The sequence below is a fragment of the Chelonus insularis genome, unplaced genomic scaffold (assembly GCF_013357705.1).
Source record: "Chelonus insularis isolate UGA/USDA-ARS -01 unplaced genomic scaffold, ASM1335770v1 contig_326_pilon, whole genome shotgun sequence".
In the NCBI taxonomy this organism is placed as follows: Eukaryota; Metazoa; Arthropoda; class Insecta; order Hymenoptera; family Braconidae; genus Chelonus; species Chelonus insularis.
This window is the reverse complement of record NW_023276496.1, coordinates 816,358-841,435: the sequence shown is the minus strand read 5'-3', so window position 1 is coordinate 841,435 and position 25,078 is coordinate 816,358. Positions and strand designations below refer to the sequence as shown.

General features: G+C 31.1%; 6 protein-coding genes across 19 annotated transcripts in view; 3 read left to right on the top strand and 3 right to left on the bottom strand.

The window, feature by feature from the left end:
* Positions 1 to 95: 95 nt before the first annotated feature.
* Positions 96 to 3,114, top strand: LOC118066101 (putative carbonic anhydrase 3). Its single transcript, XM_035081891.1, has 6 exons — positions 96 to 360; positions 1,301 to 1,354; positions 1,806 to 1,961; positions 2,033 to 2,256; positions 2,367 to 2,600; positions 2,806 to 3,114. Exons 1-6 carry the CDS (start codon positions 309 to 311, stop codon positions 2,986 to 2,988), a joined length of 903 nt encoding a protein of 300 aa, XP_034937782.1. The 5' UTR covers positions 96 to 308; the 3' UTR covers positions 2,989 to 3,114.
* Positions 3,113 to 6,600, bottom strand: Kal1 (Kallmann syndrome 1). The gene is made up of 8 exons (XM_035081890.1): positions 6,417 to 6,600; positions 6,101 to 6,225; positions 5,230 to 5,422; positions 4,739 to 5,068; positions 4,433 to 4,635; positions 4,155 to 4,299; positions 3,730 to 3,959; positions 3,113 to 3,443 (listed from the first exon to the last, which is right to left on the bottom strand). The coding sequence occupies exons 1-8, from the start codon at positions 6,436 to 6,438 to the stop codon at positions 3,168 to 3,170; spliced, it is 1,524 nt and encodes a 507-aa protein (XP_034937781.1). The 5' UTR covers positions 6,439 to 6,600; the 3' UTR covers positions 3,113 to 3,167.
* A 1,279-nt stretch (positions 6,601 to 7,879) lies between these two features.
* Positions 7,880 to 11,197, top strand: btn (buttonless). 2 transcript variants are annotated; one of them, XM_035081742.1, is made up of 5 exons: positions 7,880 to 7,970; positions 9,227 to 9,504; positions 9,591 to 9,844; positions 10,802 to 10,971; positions 11,062 to 11,197. In XM_035081742.1, the coding sequence occupies exons 2-5, from the start codon at positions 9,314 to 9,316 to the stop codon at positions 11,164 to 11,166; spliced, it is 720 nt and encodes a 239-aa protein (XP_034937633.1). In that variant the 5' UTR covers positions 7,880 to 7,970; positions 9,227 to 9,313; the 3' UTR covers positions 11,167 to 11,197. The 2 variants fall into 2 exon arrangements, with proteins under 2 accessions (XP_034937633.1, XP_034937632.1); XM_035081741.1 differs by lacking the exon at positions 7,880 to 7,970 and adding an exon at positions 8,095 to 8,226.
* Positions 11,198 to 11,304: 107 nt separating this feature from the next.
* On the bottom strand, positions 11,305 to 12,257 carry LOC118066006 (MKI67 FHA domain-interacting nucleolar phosphoprotein). The gene is made up of 2 exons (XM_035081692.1): positions 12,048 to 12,257; positions 11,305 to 11,955 (listed from the first exon to the last, which is right to left on the bottom strand). The coding sequence occupies exons 1-2, from the start codon at positions 12,159 to 12,161 to the stop codon at positions 11,356 to 11,358; spliced, it is 714 nt and encodes a 237-aa protein (XP_034937583.1). The 5' UTR covers positions 12,162 to 12,257; the 3' UTR covers positions 11,305 to 11,355.
* A 114-nt stretch (positions 12,258 to 12,371) lies between these two features.
* LOC118066013 (putative peptidyl-tRNA hydrolase PTRHD1) lies at positions 12,372 to 15,076 on the top strand. Of its 4 annotated transcripts, XM_035081712.1 has the most exons (4): positions 12,752 to 12,949; positions 13,231 to 13,655; positions 14,412 to 14,607; positions 14,798 to 15,076. In XM_035081712.1, the coding sequence occupies exons 1-4, from the start codon at positions 12,917 to 12,919 to the stop codon at positions 14,969 to 14,971; spliced, it is 828 nt and encodes a 275-aa protein (XP_034937603.1). In that variant the 5' UTR covers positions 12,752 to 12,916; the 3' UTR covers positions 14,972 to 15,076. The 4 variants fall into 4 exon arrangements, with proteins under 4 accessions (XP_034937606.1, XP_034937603.1, XP_034937605.1 ...); XM_035081715.1 differs by lacking the exons at positions 12,752 to 12,949; positions 13,231 to 13,655 and adding an exon at positions 12,372 to 12,467; XM_035081714.1 differs by lacking the exon at positions 13,231 to 13,655 and having other exon boundaries at positions 12,761 to 12,949.
* A 145-nt stretch (positions 15,077 to 15,221) lies between these two features.
* LOC118065999 (collagen alpha chain CG42342-like) overlaps positions 15,222 to 25,078 on the bottom strand; it is an 82,292-nt gene continuing 72,435 nt past the window's right edge. For 8 of the 10 annotated variants that reach the window (XM_035081682.1, XM_035081676.1, XM_035081678.1 and 5 more), the window contains 16 exons: positions 24,142 to 24,217; positions 23,752 to 23,840; positions 23,571 to 23,660; positions 23,423 to 23,467; positions 22,931 to 22,957; positions 22,779 to 22,814; positions 22,564 to 22,668; positions 22,337 to 22,381; positions 21,953 to 22,015; positions 18,606 to 18,632; positions 18,316 to 18,369; positions 18,164 to 18,190; positions 17,807 to 17,842; positions 16,963 to 17,097; positions 16,130 to 16,445; positions 15,222 to 15,666 (listed from right to left, as the gene is read on the bottom strand). In XM_035081682.1, coding sequence (XP_034937573.1) covers positions 16,308 to 16,445; positions 16,963 to 17,097; positions 17,807 to 17,842; positions 18,164 to 18,190; positions 18,316 to 18,369; positions 18,606 to 18,632; positions 21,953 to 22,015; positions 22,337 to 22,381; positions 22,564 to 22,668; positions 22,779 to 22,814; positions 22,931 to 22,957; positions 23,423 to 23,467; positions 23,571 to 23,660; positions 23,752 to 23,840; positions 24,142 to 24,217 — 993 coding nt within the window. In that variant the 3' untranslated portion in view covers positions 15,222 to 15,666; positions 16,130 to 16,307. The remainder of the gene's footprint in view (positions 15,667 to 16,129; positions 16,446 to 16,962; positions 17,098 to 17,806; positions 17,843 to 18,163; positions 18,191 to 18,315; positions 18,370 to 18,605; positions 18,633 to 21,952; positions 22,016 to 22,336; positions 22,382 to 22,563; positions 22,669 to 22,778; positions 22,815 to 22,930; positions 22,958 to 23,422; positions 23,468 to 23,570; positions 23,661 to 23,751; positions 23,841 to 24,141; positions 24,218 to 25,078) is intronic. The other 2 variants (XM_035081686.1, XM_035081685.1) reach the window with 2 other exon arrangements.

The window sequence follows — 25,078 nt, the reverse complement described above, 5'->3', positions numbered from 1 at the left end:
GACAAGTTAGACTAAATTGAAGCTGAAATAAAAGGCAGACAATCTTTTGAAGTAGAACGTCTGATACCGATGATGATCTTGTGCAATATCTCGGGGGTTGTCCACGTAACATGTCATCTTCAGTCGTTGGTCTGTTGTCGAGCTGATCAGACGCTCTGTTAACTTTATTTCTATTTTTTATCTTTCAATATTAAATTTCGTTTATACTTTTTTATACTGCTCTTTTAGATACAAACAATTTTAGTGTTTTTAAAAAGGAAAAAAATTTTATACTTTACTTTTTTTTAAAAAATATATTGCAAACAAAAATGAAAATGAGAGAACTTGATTTTTCTATAATACTTATTATCTCAATATCAAGTGAGTAATTAAATGAATTTTTGGATAAGTAAAAGAATATTAGAGATTTTTTTAAAAATTTGATATTGTGAAATTAAAGTGATCTTGTCAAAAAAAAATTGATTTAGGTTTGGGTCAAGTATTTTTTAAATTGTTCTATTGACTGTAAGGAAATGTGTAATTTACTTAATATGTTTCTGTCTTTATAAATTCACCAATGGGAAGGATCTACGAGTGCTAGCGAAATCAATTGAATTATTTTATTTCATTATTTAACTCTGAGAGGAAAGGAGTGCCTAGCTATGATCTAAAATTGTAATTCAGATTTCAAGTAGCGAATAAAAAAATCCAAAGAAAATTATTTTAACAATAATTTTTACAGCTACAAATAAAATACCTGCTCTAAATATAATAGCTTGTCTTTTATTAGTCTTTAAGTAATATTTTTTATACGTTAATTTCCTTTAAAAATTAATTCCCCAACAATTACACTGATAGGATAATTTCTGGTATTACGTTATAGATTAAAATAGTTAAAAAAATTAACTGTTCAAAACATATTAATTCGTATCGTTGAATTAACGTACAGAGTCACAATAAAAAAAATATCAATTCATCTTTCAGTATTATTTATTCGACAATTAATTTTTTTGAATTTAAAAGTATAAAAATTGATAGTTATTTTTGAAACAAAGTGCATCTATGTCTAGATTGAAATAATCTTTCTCGTGCTAAATTTTATTTCTATTCTTCTACATTTTTTTGCAAATAAATTACATGCTCATACTTGCAGTTTCTTTATACCAAAATAAAGAAATAAATAAATAGAACATTATTTATCATCACAGTAAAGTTTACAATAGTATTTTGCACTGATGTTGAACTATCGATGTTTAATTTCTTACAATAATCCTCCTCAATCTATTAATCAATTTCGATTGTTTTTATTTTTGCATTTCAGGCATTTGTTTAAGTCACCAAAGCTCTGGAAATTGGACATATTCAGGAGAACATGGTAAAGTACTGAAAAATAATCACGTGATAGATAAAATAGAATTGAAAAAATGATGAAATTTGTAGTTTCTATAATGAGATACTGAAGTAGTCTAGATATATATCAGGTGTTTTGAATAATAAAGAATCATGGGCTCTGGTCTAGTTCACGTGTCAATGGCTGGCGTTATGTCGATCGGACATGTACCAGTTAAGAGTAAGGGATATTGAGGATGTCTAAGGGGAAAGAGGAACACGAGGGAGGGCCTTTGAATCGCATCATTCTACCGCTGTCTAACTGATTGAGGAAATGATGTACAGCAGCACAGATTAGATAATTGTCAATTTGCGAATATTTTCTTGTTTGACGCCGTTTTGTTATCATTAGATTTTCATTTTTTGTCCTATAAAAAGATTCTCTTTATCAATTTGAGGGTTTAAACTTCCAAAAATAAAATTTTTTTATTTTTAAGGCCCAGAAAATTGGTCAGGAGTATGTAAGAATGGTAACCGACAGTCTCCAATAAATATTGTGACTGATGATACAGTCAAAGCTGATTTAGGTTCTTTAATATTTACTCGATATGATTTTGCTTACACTGGAACTTTGACAAATAATGGACACAGTCGTAAGTAAACAAATATTAATTAGAACATGATTAGTAATGAAATTGATTTTACATATTGAATGAATTTTTAGTTCAAATCACATTGTCTGGAGTGCCAGTAGTTTTAACTGGTGGTGGTCTCACATCTACATATGTTCTCGAGCAAATGCATTTTCATTGGGGAGCCGAACACACAATCGACGGTGTTCGTGATGCTTTAGAATTACACCTAGTTCACTACGATAAGCAATACGGAAATGTATCAATAGCTTCACAGTCTCACAATGGCATCAGCGTCGTTGCAGTACTTTTCAAGGTTTGCTGCAAATAAAGTTGTTTTTTTTTGTTATTTAATGGATTTGTCGAGCTAATAGTTGTGAAGAAATTGATTTTCTCGATTTTCACATTTCTTTTCTATTATTGCAGTTGAGCGATGATGACAATGAAAAGCTATATCCCATTTTAAAAGCAGCTGAAGCTGTTTCAGAGTGGGTGGGAATGAGTAGTGTGGAAATACAACGAAAAGTAATTCCTATGCAATTACTTCCGAATGATCGCACGACTTTTTATCGGTACGAAGGCTCTTTGACTACTCCTGGATGTCAGGAAGCTGTTACTTGGTTTATCATGTCAGAAAAATTGTCGATATCTGAAGCACAGGTTCATTTCATTTTCCTAAAAGCTTTCAGTCAAATGATCAAAGTACTTGTTATGGAAGACAGATTACTATATCCAACTTTTTTTCACGAAATTCGATGACTTTTTAGTAATATACTTTATAAAGAATATCTATCTGTAATCTGTCTTTCATTTTTTAGCTGGTATTGTTAAAAAAAAGTTTATTTATTGAAAAAATTTTTTGCAGTTGAAAGTGTTCAAAAGTATTCGAACGAATCATGGAGTGTTGAAACAAAATTATCGGCCAACTCAGAATATTGGAGACAGAAAAGTCTACCATCACTTATTAGGATATACATCATCCTCACCAACAATATTTGTTAATTATCTATTCATTTCAATGATTGCATTTTACATTATTTTAAATTAAGAACCAATCAAAAAAACATTTTCTAGTCTACAAAATCACCAACGAATTATGATAAATCAAAACCAAAGTGTTGATAGAGATAATAAATTATTCTCAGGGTTGAGAAATAATATTGACAGTTTAAAATACTTTTATTTATTGTCTTTGATAATAAGTAAAAATTTACGTGACAAAGCATTTTATAGAAATTTATTATTATAAATTTTCTTGATTCTGGCCTTCCTTTTTTTACACTTTGCTGTTTTATAATCTCCTAACCGATCACTACCACGATTTTGACGACGTTGACATCCATTTGTCACAAATTCCACTGCTAAATTTCGTTCTTCAGTTTCCCAATTTTCACTACGTTCCAAATCATTTTCATTTTCTTTTTTATTAATACCATTAATACTCCGAACATTTACAGTATATGTACAATTTTTGTCCAATCCTTTTATGTCGAATCTAGTCTTCTGTTAATAAAAAATATAATATTAAATGTAAACAATTTAATTTATTATGGAAAATTGAATGTTTAAAAAAAAAAAAAGAAAAATCAATAAGTATAAATAAATAATTTTTTAAAGTTCATTTCAATTTATTACTATTTAGTAATCGTATAATCCTATCTAGCAATGGCCATTGTAGCTATTTAATCTACTTTCTAGTTGACAGCCAACAATGAAATCCACTTTTCTAATTAAATTAATTGGATTCTGATAATACTCTCACAGTGATAATAAATTTATTAAACCAAACCTGTATAATTTGTGATGATGATACTGCTGATATTAAATTATGAATGATTTTAGAATTTTTCGTAATCCCGCATGATTCTTTTTTCCAACTAATATTGTAACTCGTTGCCTCTGGGTCTCCGGGCCACACTAGACGTGCCTCAATGTCCTCCCCGCATTGACAAATTAATCTGCGTACTCGTAAGCCAACATGATGTCTTTCACATCTGCTAAAGCGTCCCTCTACATCAGCTTTAAACAAATCACTCTAAATTAACATATTTTTAAAAAATGAGTTGTTAAAAAAAAAGTTTATATCATTGTTTTATTTATTTTCAATTAAAAGCTTTTATCATATAAAGAGTTATAGTCACTTGATAATTTTTTTTTCTGGTACATAATTAATTAGATTTACTCCCTATTCTTACCTATTGCTCGTGTCCCTACCGTATTTCGGGTAATCCGTGCTGTTGAAGACCTTGGACGCCTTGCGGGAAGCTAAATGACGACCTCCGTAAACTGAAACTGCCTGAACTTGCAGAAAGTATTGTACACCGATCTCCAAATTTTTTATTTCGAAACAACTTTTATCCTATTAGAAAGAAATATTATATTATTATATTACATCATATATTATATTTTTATAACGATTATTTTAATTAACATTGATAATTATTTTATTTTCATTGAATAAATAAAATTTAAAAAAATCAATGTATACTGACTTTAGAAATACTTCGATGATAAATAAGAATCGACTCGTTGGTAGGTCCACGTATCAATTGACTCCAGAACAACTTGTAAAACATGATCGGAATGTCAGAAGACGGCTGTTTCCAACGAAGAAGAATCCTCAGCTTCCCATCCGCTGGTTGGACGCGTGCTCCGCTTAAAGACAGGTTCCGGGGTTCTCGTGGATTCTTTGGTTCTTTAGTAATACAAAAAAAACATCATATCCTACGTGAGAGTATTGCAAACCTTTAGGGTCCTTGCCCCCCAAAAAAAAAAGAGAAATAAATTATGAATGAAACCTGATGTTTTGAAGGGTATCGATGGATTTGAATACCCTCGGGATCCATTTTCATTCACAGCAGCTACTCGAAATTGATACCAGTGTCCTTTTTTTAGTTCGGTGTATGTAGAAAGATGAGATTTACTAGAGACATTGAGAACTGACCACGGAGTTAATCGAGAATCAAGATATCTTGGCCCTAAAACATGTCTTTCTTCTATTAAATATCGAACCGGTGTATTAAACAGATCATTTTCTAGAGAGTCCTTCTTTTTTGTGGTCCAATTAAGAGTGATTTTATTGCTTTTTTCGCGACGTATCTCAATGGTATCTGGTATCGAAGGTAGATCTAGATAAGAAAGAACATTTTTTTGTAATTTAGTAAAAAAACAAGCAATCATTCTTTATTTTATTGAAATAATTGTCGTGTAGAACTTAAAAACCATTGAGTCTACAGTATAATAAATTGTGATAAGGAATATAATTTGTAAGACTTTTAAAAAAACTCGCCTTCGCGTTTTCCCAAACCTGTGGGATGCATACACGTGACTCCACAATCATTGGAACAACACTTGGCCAAGTCTGGACATTCCGAGTCGTTGGAGCACGCAATTAAACAAGCAGCTTCGAAAGGTGACATGGAATTTCTTTCGGGACAATTTCCTGGCTTGGTGTAATTCGTTGATATGCAGAGGTCTATACACTATAAATTAATTAAGCTCTCAAATGAAAAAAATTAATTTAAAACTGTTTTAATTAAAACTATCTGATAATGATCAGTCAAAAAAAAATTATTAATCAATTAATTGCAATGAGACCAAGTTTCTTAAAATACTTAATTAAACGTGTTTTAATCTTTAGATTGGTTTGTTTTGAATCTTAATCATGATTTCTTTTTAAGGAATTCATTTTTTAATCTGCATTCCAGTCTATCTAAATAATTTCTAGAATAATGAACGATTAATATTCACATTTATAGCATGGTGTTTATATATTGTTTTTTGCAATCAAGGGAGCTTAATGCTGAATAAATTGGCATACGTAAATCCATGGGAATTGGCAAATCTTTGACCACAGGAACCGTATAAATCGTATTCGAGTCGGGTTAAGGAACAGGTTCGCTTACTTATTGGCCTACTTTTTATATAGAACCAACCACGATGCGCCTGCGGGTGAGAGAAGCTCTCTTCCCCGAACGAGAGACCTAATATCAGGGTCCACGATCTTTTGCGATGCTTCTTTTGTATCTCAAGCGTGAAAACCTGTTTTTCGATACTTAAAGAGGGAAGTTACTCTTTTCTTTTATTTTGCATCATAAAAAAAGGGATGCAAACATTTTTTTTTACTAATAAATTTAAAGTTAATTAAAAGTATATTTTACCTCTTCTATTGGCGAATATCCATCACACTTTGCATCACACCGGACAACCCTTATCGGATCATACTCTTCGATGTATTTTATTAATGATCCAAAGCAGTTGCAAATAAGTAACCATGGCCATAGTTCTAAAATCATTCGAAAAAAATTCTAATTAAAAAAAATTCGAATTAAAATTTTTTTTTTTCCTACATGAAAAAAAAAATGATTCGATTAAAAAGAATTATTAAGCAAAATTTTTTATGGAATGATTTTTTATTCTAACTTTTGGCGCGAATTTTTTGCTATTTAGTAGTTGATTAAAAAAATTCATACATACTTGCAATCGATAAACCGAACATTAGAATGAGCTGGTAGCAACTGTGGGGGCTGAACGCTGGCAAATGATAGCGTGATTGATAGAAAAAGAATAAAATATCACGTTCTCTCTTGTAAATCTGATGAATTATTGGACTAGTATGCTGAGAGACTGGCGCCTATCGCGTCGATGCGTTCGAACTGGGATCGAGTTCACTTTTCTGACCGGTCGATCCTTGCGACCAGGCTTCTCCTACTCTTTTACAACCCACACCAAGCTCCTTCCCACTACCCTAGCAACCACCTTTCCATGTCCATCTTTTATCTATATCCTCCAAATTAGCCTTTTTTAAGCTTGAATTTGCTTATCCTAATATTATTCATCTTTTCCATCAGTTTTACGAAAATTCATAAATCATTTTCCTAACTCTGTAGAAACTATTTAATTGCATTAGATCCCCTCAATAATTTAGCTATAAATAACTCACACTTTGAACTCTCATTTTACGTTCCACCCAAGTGTGTAGTTAAATCGTAACTTTACTACCAATATCCTGGTTACCTTAGACTATAACGCAAAAGCTTCTTTATATATCACATCTTTTCTTCACAACTACAGCCTTTTACCTGTTGCAACACATAAATATTTTAGCACAAGAAAATAATTATTTTCATCTTTTTTTACTCAGCTATTATTGAAGTAACAAAAAAGCAGAAAAAAAATTCTTTTAAAATTTCCAGTTTAAAGCAGACTTTAAAGAAAATTTGCATTGCATTAATTTGCATTTTTTAGAAAAACAATAACCATTGTAATTTGCCGATGGCAATGACCCAAATTCTACGGGTCTGTTATTTAGCATGAGTTTCAAAAGTATGACCATGAATCAAAACTACGTATTCCACAATGTTCATGTGGGTCCACATGTGAAATACGAGCTTCTAAGGCATCTATTTCAATTGTAGAGTATAGTAGTGCACGTTTTATTTTAGCATAACAGTTTTAACGATTTGCAATCGACAATCGATTACCCAGGAAGTTGTGAAAGCGGATATCCTTATAGCATTTACGATTTTGCTAGTTAAAAATACTTTTTTCGTCATTCTGCTAATTTTTTTTTTGAACATCTTCAAGATTATTTGGAGAGACAAATATAAAAACATCAGCAATCCTCCATTGCTATAATTAGATTATTTTATTTAATTATATTATAATATATTTTAGGCACAAGTTATGAGTATAATAATAATTATTATATTTTATACATTTTTGTGATAAAATAAGAAAAAAAAAAAACAGTATGAAAATTGTTTATTCACAATTCCTTTCACCTCTGCTTCTCCTTTGTTGTCTTTGGCTTTCAAATATTGGCCCGACAATAAGCCAGTAAATAGCTAGGGCCAAAATAATGACGCACACGATAGTCAGAGCAATGGGCTTAGCTCTTGGTTTCCAACATTTTGGCTCATTCGCTTCTGCGAGTCCATGTCGACGTGCATAAGCTTGCATAGTAACTTCAGCAATTCCTGAACAGAAAATTTCGAAAAAGTTCTTAGTAGTTAAAACTTATTAAACAAAGTTAGTTAATTGAAATAAACAAGTTATTTTTATTAATACCTGGTGTTCTCCATCGGTTGTCCATATTGTATTAAATTCGCGATGTTTACACAAGAAAAAAGAAATTCACAGACTCTTGGTGCTTGGTGCTTGGTCACGGACGAGGAACTACTGCCAGAACTACGAGACGAGCATCTTGTGTTGACCAGAAAAGCCCTTACGAGCTTAATCTATCTCCCTTGCGGTTTATTACGATCCTTGAGTGTCTGCTTCTTGAGTACGTCTGTTTTTAAACTGATGCAATCATCATCAACATACCGTATATAAAATTCAATTATTAAAATCATTAAATTATTTACATTAAATATTTAATTGAAATATTATTGAACATACAAAAAGCTCAAAAGTGTTTCTCTGGAATAAATTAATATTAAGTTCTAAATACAAGTACTTGATATTTATGTTATAAGATCTTCTAATATTTAATTAGATTACTCATGTTAGCTGTTGAACTTTAACATCAAAAAAACACTTTGTGAGTAATAAATAAATAACTTGACATTAAAATCTGTGCTTCTCATTATCTCTTAGAAATTTCTCACGGTTTCAAACTTTCTCAAGCTCTCTTTTACTTTTATTAACTTTTCTATTTCTAGTTTAAAAAGTGAGAAAAAATTTCTTGAATAAATCGAAATCACTGCTCATTATTTATTTTCATGATATATGATGGATATCTTCATCGAGAGTGTAGAGCATATTTGCATCCCTTGAGTTGATTAATGCCTGCATTTTCCGTGGAATCATCAGGACCACCCTAGAGACTATTTATGTATTTGCTGACACAATTATAAAGGGTAAAGTGCTATTAAATAACTCTAAAAACAATGTGATTTCCTAAAATGGTTGGAAAAAATGTTCTCTCCATCATTTGGGTGACCATCGCTCTTTGAAAGTTGGCTAAAAAAATTTTAAGACCGCCCACTATTTGTCGTTACTTTCTGACATGTGACATTCACACTTGTTAACCCAAAGATGTTACTATTTGCAGACTGTGATTGGTTAGTTTATAATGCGAAGACGTATCTTTTTCCTCTTCCCTACTCCTACATTAATCTCATCTCTCATTCGAGGCTTTTTATTCATGCATCTCAAGTGTAAGCTCGTGATTACTGGCCCTGACCACTTTCCAGTTTGATACGAGACAAACTGGACGATATTGAGGAGAAAATAGAAAAAAAAAAATAAATAAATTCTCAGTTTGATTATTTTAATTTCAGTGTTTATGCTTCTACATGTTTGAAAAATCAGACTTAGTGAAGAGTGTTTTATAATTTCGATCTCAGTGTTCGTAAACTACAAAAAGCATGGATTGTTCTTTTTCTAAAGATTGCACTGTTTCTCAATATTATTCAGAACCTGGAACATTCAATAATGAATCTTTTGTTCTTCCACCTACACCTCCAGCATCACACAGTCCATCTATTTTATTTTCCAATTCACTAGAATCTTGTTGGAACCAAAGGCAGTCAAATTACAATGATAGTAACCAAGCACGGTAATAGTTGATTTAAACTTTTGATAAACAAATAGTTGGATAGTTTTATTGGCCAATTTTTATTTATCAAGATGATCTTTTTTTAGATGGGACTATTCTACGAGTAATAATGTATTTAATAGCTCAGAAATAATATCTATTGATAGATTACCTAGAACTTCATCGCACTCGTTTCTTGGGACAAATGTTTCTTATTTTCAAGGATCATTATCAGTATCAACAACTGAGCAAAATTACGATTACCAAGAGTTTCCAAACGGTACTCAGATGTTCGATGACTTGGAGTTAACTGAACGCATCGAGGAAGACTTGATGGTCGAGTCTTCAACATCCGAATACGGCAAGTTGACTTTTCCTTCGTAATACTTTGATGAGGATTTTTGTGATCATTATTTTCGTTTTTATTATTTTTCTTTACATGCTATGATGACATTTACTCCGCCATTATGGCTATAACTGACCATTACCTAAATATTTGCATCATAAATACGCTTGGTGCGTAGTAATTTATCAGATGTAGCATTATATAATCGTTAAAAAATTTGTTCATCATTATTCGATGAGAAAGAATTCGAAATAATTCATCTATCGAAGAAAATTTTATAATAAAAAATTGTTAAATATTTTTAGATTAAACTTTTAGATTTTCTTCTGTTTACTAGATATTTCTTACAATTGAATATGAACATTAGCAATATTATGAAAGAATTTAATAACAGTGTGTGCAGTAGTGAAAATTAATTTAAATTGATAACTAACATAATCGAGTTCTTTATCATTCGTTGATGTACACTTACAAAAAGTAGTTACTGACAAGAATGAGAGAGAAAGAAAGAGACTCGTTCTGGGACACATCTTGCAAGAAGACGTTGCGATAGTCAACTAGTTTTTATTACGCTGGATTTTCTTTTGGATCACTCATCAGAATTTTTAGCGAGATTAAAATGATGTCATAAAAGCAAGACCGCTCGATTACGATAGAAGATTTGATTTTACATGTATAATCTTATAGACTTCATCTCCGTCCTTTTTGTTCACAAAAAGATGAAGATAAACTTGGTTGTAACTTTCTTCATCACCTTGTATTATTAGATTATTATATCTCTCATAAAATTTAGAAAGTTATTTAAAAATTATTCTAGAGTTTGATATGTTAACACTAGTTATAATTTATTGAGCAAGTGAAATTATTGAAAAGCATTTATAAAAATTATTAATAGAATTTTTCTTAGTTTTATTCATAAGGTAAACCACTTATCTTTTCAATGAAATTATAAAAGTTTTAATCCTTTCATAGATTCCGGAAAAAAAAATAATAAACGGGTTACTGTAAAGGTAAGGAAGGAGAGAACTGCATTCACAAAGCAACAAGTTCGACATCTTGAGCTTGAGTTTACGCATAGTAATTATTTAACGAGACTTAGAAGGTACGAAATTGCTGTTGCTTTAAACTTGACTGAACGTCAGGTAATTATACACTAAAGTCATTATCTATTGTTCAATGAAGTTTGTTCTCAATTTCGCTTTTGAGTTTAATTGAGAAGATATTGGTTTTAGGTAAAAGTTTGGTTTCAAAACAGAAGAATGAAATGGAAACGTACCAAAAATATTTCTACAACTCTGGAAGCAAATGTAGGACTTAGAGACGCATCTGATGATTAATTTTATTATTTAGACAATATTCATGAGTTTGTAACTCAGGCATTTTTTTTTAAACCAAAAAAAAAAGTTTATATTTTTAAAGACAAAATAAAAACATATTATTTAGATAAAAATATTTATTTAGTTAATTGCGTTATGTTATAATACAAATAATTTTGTAATAACATGAAGTAAAAAAACAATTACAACTTAAATTTGCATAGCGCCTAATTTTATATTATAATTAATTCCTGACGCTTTTAATTTTTTAGATAATTTCGTTAGGCTATTAAAAGTTTTTTTAAATTCATCTTTACTATTATCAGTTTCTGATAATGAATTTATTCTTCTAATAGCTTTTTTTCTGTTCCATAATTTTGGGTAACTTTTTGATGACCATGATCGACCGCTGAAGTATTTATCATGTTGCTTTTCCGGGGGAATATATTCTGTCTTCACTAGTCGACCGAACATTAAATAATTGTTCATTGATTCAGCTGCTATTTTTGCTACTTCTGAATGTGCAAATTCCACAAACCCGTATCCCTTAGATTTACCAGTTATTTTTGATCTTGATACCCGAACATTTGTTACTACTCCAAATTGTGAGAAATATTCCTTCATCTGTGGTTCGTAAAATCCGTGTGGAATGTGGCCAATATAGATGATGCCTCTTTCGTTTGATCCCTTGGATCCAGAAGATTGAGCAGGTACTTTTTCGGATTTTTTGATTCCTTTAATTTTAATAATATTTGCTTCTTTTTTTGGTTTTATGAGTGGTTTTACTAGACCTTGGCTGTCTTCATCATTCTAATAAACACAAGAATATTTTCTTTATATTAAAAAAAGAAATAAAAACTAACATGTGATTCAGAGGTTATGTTATGGCGTGTGTTGCATACCTTTAGAATTTTTTTAACGTTAGAAACCGCTTTCTTTAAAGATGATTCACCAGATTTAGGAACACTTGTTAATTTAAGTGTTTTTGTTTCTCCACGGTCTTTTTTCACTTTCATTTTGATGTATTTTCGCAAAATATTCACCAAAGCGTCTGTTTGTTGTTTAGTATAAAACGATTAATGTTCAACTGCGTCTCAACCGTGAGGAATGCGCTTCGAAGTTTACTTGTACAGAAGTAGGGGGGGCGCTCCTAGTCATTGAATACAGCGCCTCTATAGTCGCAAAAGATAACTAGAAAATGAGAAAACTGTTTATTCGCAAACAAAGTCGGTAAATTAGTCTGAATGATTGTGATGCGTATAGTAATTGGACGTGGGAGCAATTTTTGAATGAATTTTTAGATAAATCAACGATAAAATCATGTAATTGTTAATGTTTACGTTATTATTTAGCTTATTAACTAGTTAGGCTCTGTAATTATAGTAATCTTTAATCAATAAGAATATATTTATCCTCTTTCTATTGTAACTAAAAATTTGCCATTGTAACCTTTTAGGCACTATACGTATTTTATGTTGGAAAAAAATTATTAGACTTCTTCGAAAATAGTATAATTTTTAAAGAAAATCTAAGAATAGATTATGTGTCATTTTAAAGTTTGGAATGTTCATGAATTTGATATTTTCTATTATTTTTATTTTTACGGCATCTAACAAATCCCCAGTGTACACTGCGCAGTTTCATGCGCAAAGCTTGAAAGTAGCTTATCCAAGCTCATACAATTTTGCATAACCTGAGAGTTTGTTTACGAGTGTAGTGTTTGCACTGATTTTACTTGAAGTGTCAAATAATATTTAGTTTAAATTGGACAATGATTATGGCTAATAACGTAATTAGTTCAAAGGTAAATATTTTTAGACTATTTGATCTCTGGATAGTAGTATTTTGATTTCTGTATGACAAATATCTTGTTTTAAGGTAATAATTCTTTTTTTTTCATACTTTCTAAAACTATCGTAATTTTTTTTTCAATTTTCTGTGACAAAAATAATATAACAAAGGTACACTGAAGAACTTTCATTTATTTATCATTAAAATATAACATACAAGTAAGTTTTTTGTCGCATTTTTCATTAAAATAACTCAATGTTTCGCATTCAATTATTTCATATTCATTGCTTTTAGGAAATCTATAAAAGAAATAGTTTAACTCTTCAAGATCGTCTTCAAATTTTAAAACGACTAGGAAATGGAGAAAATGCCACACAACTAGCAGACGAATTTAACGTTGCAAAGTCTACTATATCCAATATTAAAAAAAATAAAAATGATATACTAGAACGAAAAAAAATATTAGAAACATGCGGTGGAAGTTTAGAAAAAAGAAGATTCAGAGGAATTGAAGACAGTGCACTGGAGAAAGCTCTATTTGATTGGGTTTGTCAGCAGAGAAGCAAAGGAGATCCCATAAGTGGTCCTATTCTTCGAAAGAAGGCACTATATTTCAACAAGATTCAAGGGGGTTCTGACGATTTCAAAGCAAGTGCTGGTTGGTTGTCTCTATTTAAAAAAAGACATGGAATTGGGTGTCAGTTTGTCCAAAGAAAGAGGTAGATGAATCACGTAGATTGAAAGTGATAAATCTATTGAATGTTTCATGCTTTTATTTTCAAAAGGAACATTCATGAAGAATTATTTTTACAAGTAACAATTTTTTCAAGGAACAGGTAAAGAATTAGAATATTCAGAAAATAATTTTTATATATATACCTATTATTAACAAACGTCTTATTATTCGAGCTTATAAAGCAAGATATTTACAGACACAAAATCAACATTGTAAATAATATGCTAAAAATGTTGACTGCAATTACTTCATGAAAATTGTTACTTGAAATTATCAAGTTTGTTGTAGCCAAGTCATCTTATTGAGTATTCTCTGTTAGTTGGAAACATTCATTATAGGAATATTTCACTGAATCGTTATCTTCGTTAAGTACATATGCAAAGTAGAAGTAAATTAACTTAGAAGAGTATTCTTTTATCAATAAATAGAAATGGAAATTTCATAATTTATAGTATAAAAATTTTTTAATGTAAAGCTGTAATTTATAGCTTTGTAAAAATTGTAAGCTGCAAATCAACTCAATTATAATTCATAAATAATGTGTATACAGATTACAAATGATGTACATGCAGATTCATGAAAGTCTTTTTTAATAATAAAAATTCTTTGCTAATAAATTACAATACTTTATTACTAATATTTCACTATTGATTTTATTTTACTTTTGTTGAACTTTTTATCTTGATTTTCAATAACCTTCACATTCATTGTTCTGAAAAAATATTATTTTCACTTTCAGAGCTGTCAAAATGTCAGGAATAGTGCAGTATGTTGTAGTCAGAGGCGACTTGATGAAATCAATGGGATGGCCTGTTGGAGCAGTGATAGCTCAAGCTTGTCATGCATGTACAGCAGTTACACATCTTTTTTATGACGATCAGTATACAAAAGCGTACCTAGAAGACCTGGATAATATGCACAAAGTGGTTTTAGAGGTAACGCAGTTTTTTTTTATTAAAAATTATTCATATACAATGTATATTTTATCTTATCTTTATTATTATCATCATCAACATTATTATGTTACTTATTTTCTTTGTGTCTATTTTCTTTTATACATAATGTAACATAGAATATAATATAAAGGAAAATAGATGGTATAAGCTGAAAATATGATTTGTATAGGCGCCGGACGAGAAAAGCTTAAACGATTTGCACACAAAGCTGGCGGAAGAGAAAGTACATCATAAGCTTTGGATCGAACAACCAGAAAATATTCCAACATGTTTAGTAGCTAAACCATATCCAAAAGACGTCGTACAAAAATATTTTAAAAAATTCAAACTTTTTAAAAATTAATAGTTGATGAGTAAGTGAAGTAAATGGTGTGATATTATTATTGAAAGGAGCATTTATTATTTATCCTCATAAAGAATCACTAATAAATTTTTTATTAAACATCAACATGTGTACATATTAATCGATATATTATAATTATAATTTTAATAACATATAGAAATATATAATAATCATATTTTTGTATGGTATAAAAATAATATACTAAGAAGATTATTTGTTATAAATTAATTATTCATTAATGATTGTTTTCTGTCCAATAATTTTTTTGTTGTGATTTTATTTATTAATTAGAGCAATATTCTATTGGTTTATTTTATTATAATTAACATACTATATTTATTTTTGTGTTTTTTTTCCACAGATTATTTTATACACACACACATGGACTCACGATATACACGTACACACTTGGTTGCTTGGTTACACTGTAAGTACATTTATTTACAACACTTACGGCCAAGACCTGGAATTCACTGGGTATATAATTATTGACTCGTTTGTCGAACTCGTCGAAATGCAGGCCCTCCCACGTGGTTTATCCTTGGGGGATTGGCAAGTAGAGATGAGCGTAGAAATAAATTGGTCGTTTTCAATTGCTTCCTGATGAAGTTTTAGTGTCTTTCTCTTTTATGAATCTTCTGTTGCTGCTTCTGTTGCTCTCCTTCCTCCAGTAACCATTCACGTAATATTCTCGACTGCAAAAACACAATACGCAATAAAAATCTACTAAACATTAAAGAGGTCTTCTGGCTTGAAAGTTTTAAAGGGTAAACTTTTTTATTTTCATAGAAAATATGAAAGTATTAACTGTTACGGGTTTTTAATGTGTTATTTATGAATAATTGTTTGTTGATTTGATTAAAAATTCCTTTTAAATCTATTCAAGCCAAAATTGCTCATAAAATTATATTCAAAAGCGACGAAACTAATGAAATTTTTTTGCGTTAATACATCATTCATTTTTTTCAGCTAACAGTATTTCATAATATTGTGTTCGATATTATATTGAATACATAAATACAACACGAATAAAATGATTTTGCAATGCAACCAATGGATGTGAAAATTCCAATTTCATGCGTCCGCCCCATGCAAGTTAAGACCCGAAATTCACCCTATCAAACGGTATTACATTGTTACGGAGGGATCCAAAATTACCGGATGGGTGAGTTAGTTTGGTAGTGCAGATGAGTTCAACAGTAGCAGCATCAGTAGAACTAGATATCGATGAGTGTAGGTATGCTTCGGCGTTGGTAGTTGTGATGATATGATAGCGGAGATTGTCGATTGTGTAGTAGGAGGGTTGCGATTTCGACGTAAAAAGAGAAAACGGGCATTATTTCTCAGCGAGATTGCCATTAGGGTCTGCGTATTCCTCGTCGTACTCATCCTCCTCTGTATTCCGGTTATCGTAGTCTGTTTCTGCTGGTTCAGGTTCTTCATGGGTTGAGCTTGGTGTACTCACGACGTCCTGCTAAAGACACACTCAATATTTGCACAACAAAGCACCAAAAATCCCATTTTTTGTTAAAATTATTATTGCAAAAGCCCAAACTGATGTTATTTTTAAATAATTTCATCATTAAAATTTTTAGACTTTTAGAATAATTGAAAGTGAACGTTTTAAAATACTAGAAATATTTATTATTTGATTAAAAAGACTTTTTTGTTTTTAGAATAAATACTAATTATCTATTATCATTTCAATCCAAATTTTTCTCATTCAAATTTCTATTAAATATTAATCTACTTATATTTTTTATCCGTACATTTTATCTCAAATTGAATGAACTCCCATTATAAATTTTTCTTTACTTCATACATATTAAAATGGACTATTTATAGATAACTAAAATGTTGGATAATAAGTATTAAAAATTATTTTTAAACATTATGTTACTAGAGAAATTAGTTAGAATTAGTAATTTTGCCCACTGTTACGAAAAAGAAATGACAAAATTGAATGAAATCGAAGTAAATCGAAAAAATACCTGAGGTCCTCTCCAACCACATCCAGCAAGTGGTAGACCATCATTTCCAAGAGGACAAGGAGCATCTAGTCCAGGAACGCCTTGTTCACCTTTATTTCCTTTGTCACCTCTTTTACCTTTTTTACCTGGTTCGCCCTGGAATTAGTATTATTGTCAGTGGAATGATTGTGGTCTTGCACAATAAAGCTTGGTTTATTTTATTTGGTACGCGCGTGCAATTAGGCCAAGCAATTACATATTAGCTGAAAAATTTCTATGCGCTCTGAATTTACGTAATTGTGGGGGGAGCTGATGTGCAGAGTGCTCTCGTCTTGAGTATGTAGTTTAATGAATTGACAGATATTATTATGAGAGATGACAATATAATGTATATATAAAAAAGGAGTGTTGAAAATTTTTTTGCTAAAAAAAAAAAAAATTTAGTTGGAGGGTTAAAAAAAAGCTTTTTACGTAATTCGCATGCAGAGGTCCAGTGCAAAGGGATGCGTAGCGATTCCCTTGGCAAAAGTCCATACTGCAGGGGAGTTGAGAGCTTGGTATAAGGGCTACGACCCTCCATTGTCTAGCGAATATGGTGGTGGCAGCGACCTAGCATCGCGTTTCTGGATTCGACAACCGACAGATATAGATAGGTATTTATCTTGCTCTCTCGTTAGTACTTTAGGTATATATGTATATGCATATACATATATACCACACAAATAGTACAGATAAAGTAGTATAGATATTACGTCTATATATTCGCAGACACAAGAGATCATCGAGCGTTTTCATACCCGTTAAAGCCGACAGCTTTACTCGACGCACTTAATAATGGGACATAACTCGTGTTTAGGATACTCACGGTTGCGCCGGGGGCACCTTTGTCGCCTTTGGAACCCTGTAATACGGTCACATTGCAGGAGTGATTAATCGCCAAGGAAGTGTGAAATTGTTGGGAGGAAGAGCCGGATTTCCGGCAGGCCCGGAGGGCATGCAGAGCCATTGATAATAGGAGTGACTGAGACAGAAACATGCTTGGAGCTTGGACTAGGGTGTGAGTTGGGATAAATGGAGAAGTAAGATGGGCTTTCGTGAATTAAGGGTAAGCTGGAGTTAGTTTGACTTCTCTCCAGCAGTGATCATAGGAGAGTGAAAGTTTGATTGCGGTAATGGTGCGACAGGTGAGCGGATGGGCTGTTGACAAGGTCGGAAGCTATACCTGAGCACCAGGAATCCCATCAGTACCCTGAAGACAGATGTGAAATGTAATTAACTAAGCTGAATGTGTTGTACACCAAGTTAATTTGTCTGGTTAGTTTATTCAACTTATCAAACTGTTTTTCTGTTTATTATGCTACGAACTAAACTTACGGGCAGACCTGAATCCCCACGTTCTCCCTTGATTCCCGGTTCACCTTGGGCACCCTGTAATTTAGTCATCAGTATTAATTCTTCTTTTTATCAAGAGAAAAAATAATTTCCAAAAAGATGATTTCTTTTTCGCCATAATAATCAGTTAATAATGACTCATTAAAGACAGAAAATTTTTATTTACCATCAATTATCTGAGTTAATTGATAAAGTTATTATGTCTTTTTGAAAATTAATTTTTCTCTTGAGACCTTCTGTAATATTCGTCAAGATACATTATTTTTTCTTACCTTCATACCATCTAATCCTGGTGGTCCCTGAAAGGGAGAGTAAACCATGTCAACCAAAAGAATGTATTCAAATAATGACAAATGTGAGGAATTTGATTTCTGACGTTAATAACCGACGAGCGCACACTATGCACCGCTACCTCACACTGGATGCTTATACTGATCATCAATTACTATGTTTTTACTCTGTGTAGTTTTTAAATAATAGAAATCATCATCATCATCAACAACAGCATCAACGCCACCATTATTACATGATGTCATATTGTGCTATTTTCATAGATACTTATCAGCACAGGCTGTAAAACAGAGTACTTCTGACCAGAGCATGTGTTTCGATGAGTGTTTTTTGCAAAAAATTATGAAGGAGCATAAAAAGATGGACAAGGCAGTGAACTAGCACGAATGCTTTCTTGCAGCAATATAGATATTTAGAACGAGCAATCGTCTTGGTCGTAGCAAGAAATAAACGTCGTTGAGACATTTATTTGCATATTCGTATCGCTGTTAATTTGAACTAGGAAATAATCAAAGATTATATTTAGAGGGTTTATTTTATAGAAGCAAATAAAGCAACAGGCACATGCACATTCTTATTTATTAATCAGGACATTATGAAACAAATTTGTTAGTAATTTGTGGATTTTTTTTTTCGTTTGTTGCAATGTTATCATCATCGTCATCATCGCCTTTTTTATCAATCACGAAATCGTTTCGATTAACAAATACAAGATTACACTTAAGATTAATGATTAAGAGAGATTGATAAACTCTCTAATTTTATCTTAAATATTAGTAATCTAATTGTTTCAACGTAAAATTATAAATAAGATAAATTATGACGATTACATTTAGAATTGGAATTTTGTTTGTATGTTACAAATTATGTGAACGAATATTTGTGTGCGTGTTTGTGTTTATTATAAATAAAAAAAAATCTTCTTAATTTTAAAACTACTATTAAGTACTAATCATTATTAAGTATTAATATTTTTTTTTATATATAAAAGTACAACTATAACATAATTAATTAATTACCAATCGCACTGATACAGATATTAATTATATATAAATAACCTCGAGAGTACGCCAGCGTAAATCTTCATCATTTCGTACGTATTAATAATTAATTACATAAACTGACGAAAAAATAAACAAAAAAATATCTCGAGGCTTTTAATTATTGGCACACATGAGCCACACCCACAACGAACTTCCTTCAATTACCCAGCAAATCTTTCTTCCTTTTTTTTCTTTCTCTCTTTCTCTCTCTCTCTCTCTCTCGCGCGCTCTGTCACGTTCTTTATTAAGGTTTGCACACACATCCTTTTCATTTTACATACATAACGTCATTTTTATCCTTATTTCTATATTAAATTAAATAGTTAGCAATTATTACATTTTTTTTTAAATGTCCCATGATAAGAGAAGCGTAGGCCTTTTGACAGCGGTTATACAATCAATGTATTAATGTCCTCCTTTCCATTATATATTTTTTTAAATATTTATCTTTTTTTTTTTTTTTTAAGTAACTAGAATTCGATTTAATTGTCGGAACTTTATTGATTTAATTTCTAGACATTTTAAATTGTAAGTAATCCGCTTTTAAGTATTCTTCTTTTTTTATTTGTATTTTTAAGTACTTACATAAGAAAGTAAATAGCCCATTGTAATCTAAGGAATAGTTTCATAATATATTTTATGTACAAATAGTCAGTGGGCTAAATTACTTGTGAAATACTTGGAATAAAAATAACATTTTTAAGAAACAAAAAAATATTTTGATAAAGTTGTTGAGTATCGATAAAGTTCCGATGATATTTTGAACATTTGCTCCATCAAAAATTATGCTATAAGGACGAAAGAGGAGAACAGGTGTATATATTTATAATATATATGTATAGGATTATAAATGTAGAGGATATACAGATATAGATAAAGACGAAGAGTGCTTTGAATAAATTTTGTTAGCAATTTTTATCTAGCCTAAATCAATTAATTCCCATTCATCAAATTAAGTAGCCAGTTTGTCTTTGTCAATAAATTATCTTTTCTTTACATTTCTTTTGCGTAAGGACATTTTTGTTTTCCCCCCTTCTAAAATCATTTTGACAGTTTGATAACAGTCTGCACGGGGATTCTCAGTACTTGAGTACACATTACTACTTTGAATCCACATATTAATACTGCTCTTATTGAGTGACAAAATATATATAAATATATATTTACTGTATATGCATCGACGCGTTCTCAATAGGTTGCGGATTTTTTTCTTCTCTGTTATTATTCATGTTAAAATTCAGTCAAACTTCTTTAATTTCAGTCTTTCTTTACTTTTAAATAGCACATAAATATTATTATATCTTTCTTGATATGAAAAACAAACTGATAGTATTTTTTTAAATAAAAAAAATCTTTACCAGCGTCGAATATTTGTAATTAAAAAAGCTTGACTGTTGATTACCTAAAGAGGCGAATGCGTCATCATAATTATCGCAATCAATTCACAGTGGAGTCTCCATAATTTCTTTTGCTCTGTCGTTTAAATTTAAGAATAAAAAAGAAGAAAATAAGAGAGATAATTTTGATTAGAGAATCTGACAGAACTGTGCCGAATGAATAAAAAAGTGAAGGAAAAGTTTAATTGAACTGATAGAGAGGAGAAGTTTAAATGAGTTATGATAAAAATTATAGAGACTTTTCTGTATGAGATTGATGATATTTTTTAAATATGAAAAATCCGCTTGATAGATGTGTATTATTTGTGCAACAATTTCGAGCACAGTTAGATAGGTTTATTGTCGATTTATTCTGTTGGTAGAAGTAGAAGAAGTAGTAGTTGTAGCAGACCTATCCCATGTTAGTTGTTAGTCGGATCACCACGTGCCAACCTGTTGTCAAGGCGCCATTAATATTGAGAATTATTCAATAATTATTTCCTCAAATCCGGATGATGTTATACTTTCAAGTTAATGTGATCAATAATGAAAGCACAAGAATGAGGATTTGTTATATAAGAAAATGAATTCAATAACTTATTTAAATTATTCCTGAGCTTTCATGGTAATAAATAATATTCCCATGAATTGAGAAATACCAACGACACAGTCAACTGATAGATTCTCGAAAAAGAAACTTGTACTCGAATATAAATTGAATTGGATAAATAATCCTACATAGGTTTACGTAAATTTAGTTATCTCTAATAAATATTTTGATAAACAAATTGGTAGATCTCTGAGTTGAGTAAGCGAGCGAGCGAGATACAATATTAGGGCGAGTTTCGACAATTGACTGATGAATGCTAGTATTGGATGACGTTAGGACCGCGAGGCCCGCTTTCTTACCATCGCCCCTGGTTTACCAGCATCTCCTGGTCGACCAGATTCACCTCTCAGTCCCATAGGTCCCTAGAAGTTGAGGATTTTTTATGCAAATTTTCTACAAAGTCCAACATCATCAACTGAACTTTTTATTTTAATTTTTATAACTTTTTTTTTCCATAAATATCTCTTTTAATTTTACAAATCTCATGTAGGATTCAAAGAGCTTAAAAAATTCAAAATTGTATTAAAAATTTATGTGAAATAATATCACTACTATCCATTATCGAAAATCTTTTTCTCAGAAAATCATATTCCTTTTCCATTTTTTTTTGTTGTTGTATTTTTAATAAACATATGGTTTTCTTTGACTTTAATCCAAGTTGAAGAATTTGATTTCATACTTACGGGTAGTCCCATCGGACCAGGATCTCCCTTAGCGCCTTTCTCGCCCTAAAACATTCAAGTCAAGCCATTAGTGATTCGTTTTGATGCTCTTTGAGCCCTTAACCTGGCGCTGTATTCTCAAGAGTCTATTATTTATTCAAATAAAATTGTATTTTTAAACATCTGTCAGGCCAAGTTAGAGCTACAGAATAAAATACTTAAATAATGGTAAGCAAAGTTCTACTGACAGGCTCGCCTTTAGCACCATCATGTCCTCTATCTCCTTTTATGCCTGGAGGGCCTTGAAGTCCTGGAGCACCAGCGGGTCCAGGTGGTCCGGGAGGTCCCATTATCTAAGAGTGAACAATGAAAGGATTATATTTCAACTATCAGCTCGACACGAGCTACAAGTTTCAATCGATACTAGCTAATCGAATCTCTGATAGATGTTGATAATACTCACCACTTCACCGGCGTTAACTTCGAATGTTCCATCGCCCTAAAATCACACAGAGAATCCATTTAGTTGATGTAAAATTAGCCAATCACTAAATGTAACATTCTATGATGCATTTAAATTAATAGAATAGATTCAAAGTCATGTGGAAAATTTACCTGTCTTCTTCTTAATTTTTTGTACTTCTGCATTGTTCATTTTCCCATTATGAAACAAAGAGAAAATTTTTTTTAATTTAAGTTCATCTCGTTTAAAATAAACGATACAATTGAGAGAGTGAATCAATTATTTTTTTAGTGAGGAGAAATTTTTTATTTATAGATACTGGATTAAAAAGAATTGTACTAATTTAAAATAATCTGTATTAATTGAAAAGAAGTACATTGATAAAATAAAAAAATTGTATAACTTTCACGTTATTAAGTTCATCAAAAGTTTTATTTCAAGCTTGAGCTTAAAAATGATCAGTTGCCATGAAAATTTCATTCAATTTGTTCATCAGTAAGATTCTAATTTATAATTATAAATAAAATTTGAAATTAATAATTATTTAAATAATTCTATGGAAATCTGAAAATTTTCAATGATTCAATTAGCATGAAATGATTATAATTCTCTCTCTCAATTGGAGTAATTACTTAATAACTAACCGATTCTCCTTTTTCTCCCTTTTCGCCTTTAAGACCAGGAGCACCCTAAAAACGAGAATATTTTGATATAATACTGCTGAACGAAATTGTAGCAGACAATAATCTGAAAACAAGTCTACATATATATACATAAAATGTCAATACTTACTGGAGGGCCGGGCAAACCAGGAGGTCCCATAAGACCTGGTGGTCCAATATCTCCATACTCTCCTTTTTCTCCTTTTGGTCCAGCCGATCCCTAGTAGCATAAATATGCAAAAGAAACAATAAGACTATCCCATTTACATTTATAACGACTGAAATGCGCAACGAAAGGGATTTTAACTCACTGGTAATCCAGGTGGGCCTTGTATTCCAGCCTCTCCATTGATTCCATCCAAACCTGGTGATCCTGCGACTCCGGGTTCTCCCTTAGGTCCTGAAAATGAAGGGGAAATGCAGTAGGTCAGTATACAAGTGTCTCATGGGGGTTGTTTCTATGATAGAAATCGTGAGGGCGTGAAAATGGCCCATCGGGAATATACTCCTTCTGCTTTTCTTTGAGCTCCTCTCTCTGATAAAACTATAAAGAGATATATACAAAACATTGTTAAGGGGGAAACTTGGTTTATGTGAATTACTTGAAAAAATATCTCTGAATGTTATTTTTAGCCCATAATAATTTCCATTGTTAATTTTGTTCTCTGAATAATCAGTTATTGTTCGCGGCTCTGCATTACCTTGCATTCCTTGTTCGCCTTTTTCACCTGGTGGACCAATCATCGCATTGGGACAACGGCATTCTCCATGCAGAGCCTACAAATGATACTGCAAGGTGAGATCCAACTCGGTCCTCCGTTATTGCTTACTCTGGTGTCTCTTAAGATTTTTTCTTTTTTTCTCTTTTGTTTTAATATTGGTTTTTCTTGTTAGCATTGGTAAAAGGGTTAGTAGCGAAATAGAGGAAACAAGGGATGAATGATGTGTTTGGAGAAGGGATAAATGAAGGTAAAATAGTGAAACACACAGAGCGCTTATAGGAGGGAAGATCTACGGTAATACAGAGCAAAAGATAATTAATACTGATACATAACTACGTGTTTAGATTGAGGGTAGAAATACTTACATTGAAGAATTGGAGACCCAGGCTTTTGCCTCGTAATGCCACAGTTGGTAGGACATATTAGTGATTAGTGGATTCAACTGACACACAGGGAACTAGTGGAAGTTACTTGCTACATAAACACACATTAGTTGTAAGCTAACTATCCTACTAAATTTATCACTCTGTCGATTTCACAAAGGGTACATATTCCATATAGTAGAATTAATAAGCCACTGACTGAGAAAACATTAATGCTACATCGCAATTTTACTAGTCACTGTGACGCAGATAAAACAAATATCTACTTTGTTACATGACTAATCCCTTGTGATAAAAATATTTTTTTCATCTTTTACATCAAAATTTAGTTTTAATATTTTATTTTATTATTTATCCATTTTATTGTTAACTAGTTGCGGTTATTAATTGTTGTAAAAAATATTTTTTAAAAGGGATATGTGTGTTTAATAAACAAAATTAAATTGTTATTAAGGTACTTACGTGTTAAAATATTAAAAACGTTAATTTACATCCTTCGATCGCCGCATTAATTTCCTTTTACATAATTTATT

What these genes read in the sequence shown, in the direction of transcription:
- LOC118066101 (XM_035081891.1), top strand. Translation starts at nt 309, where the DNA reads ATGAAAATGAGAGAACTTGATTTTTCTATAATACTTATTATCTCAATA. An exon ending in GACATATTCAGGAGAACATG is followed by an intron (nt 1,355 to 1,805) that starts GTAAAGTACTGA and finishes TTTATTTTTAAG; the next exon opens with GCCCAGAAAATTGGTCAGGA. An exon ending in GACAAATAATGGACACAGTC is followed by an intron (nt 1,962 to 2,032) that starts GTAAGTAAACAA and finishes ATGAATTTTTAG; the next exon opens with TTCAAATCACATTGTCTGGA.
- Kal1 (XM_035081890.1), bottom strand. Translation starts at nt 6,438, where the DNA reads ATGTTCGGTTTATCGATTGCAA. An exon ending in ATCATCGAAGTATTTCTAAA is followed by an intron (nt 4,300 to 4,432) that starts GTCAGTATACAT and finishes TCTTTCTAATAG; the next exon opens with GATAAAAGTTGTTTCGAAAT. An exon ending in CACGGATTACCCGAAATACG is followed by an intron (nt 3,960 to 4,154) that starts GTAGGGACACGA and finishes ATTTGTTTAAAG; the next exon opens with CTGATGTAGAGGGACGCTTT.
- btn (XM_035081742.1), top strand. Translation starts at nt 9,314, where the DNA reads ATGGATTGTTCTTTTTCTAAAGATTGCACTGTTTCTCAATATTATTCA. An exon ending in AATGATAGTAACCAAGCACG is followed by an intron (nt 9,505 to 9,590) that starts GTAATAGTTGAT and finishes ATCTTTTTTTAG; the next exon opens with ATGGGACTATTCTACGAGTA. An exon ending in TAAACTTGACTGAACGTCAG is followed by an intron (nt 10,972 to 11,061) that starts GTAATTATACAC and finishes TATTGGTTTTAG; the next exon opens with GTAAAAGTTTGGTTTCAAAA.
- LOC118066006 (XM_035081692.1), bottom strand. Translation starts at nt 12,161, where the DNA reads ATGAAAGTGAAAAAAGACCGTGGAGAAACAAAAACACTTAAATTAACA. An exon ending in ACGTTAAAAAAATTCTAAAG is followed by an intron (nt 11,956 to 12,047) that starts GTATGCAACACA and finishes TGTGTTTATTAG; the next exon opens with AATGATGAAGACAGCCAAGG.
- LOC118066013 (XM_035081712.1), top strand. Translation starts at nt 12,917, where the DNA reads ATGATTATGGCTAATAACGTAATTAGTTCAAAG. An exon ending in CAGTTTGTCCAAAGAAAGAG is followed by an intron (nt 13,656 to 14,411) that starts GTAGATGAATCA and finishes TTTCACTTTCAG; the next exon opens with AGCTGTCAAAATGTCAGGAA. An exon ending in TGCACAAAGTGGTTTTAGAG is followed by an intron (nt 14,608 to 14,797) that starts GTAACGCAGTTT and finishes TGATTTGTATAG; the next exon opens with GCGCCGGACGAGAAAAGCTT.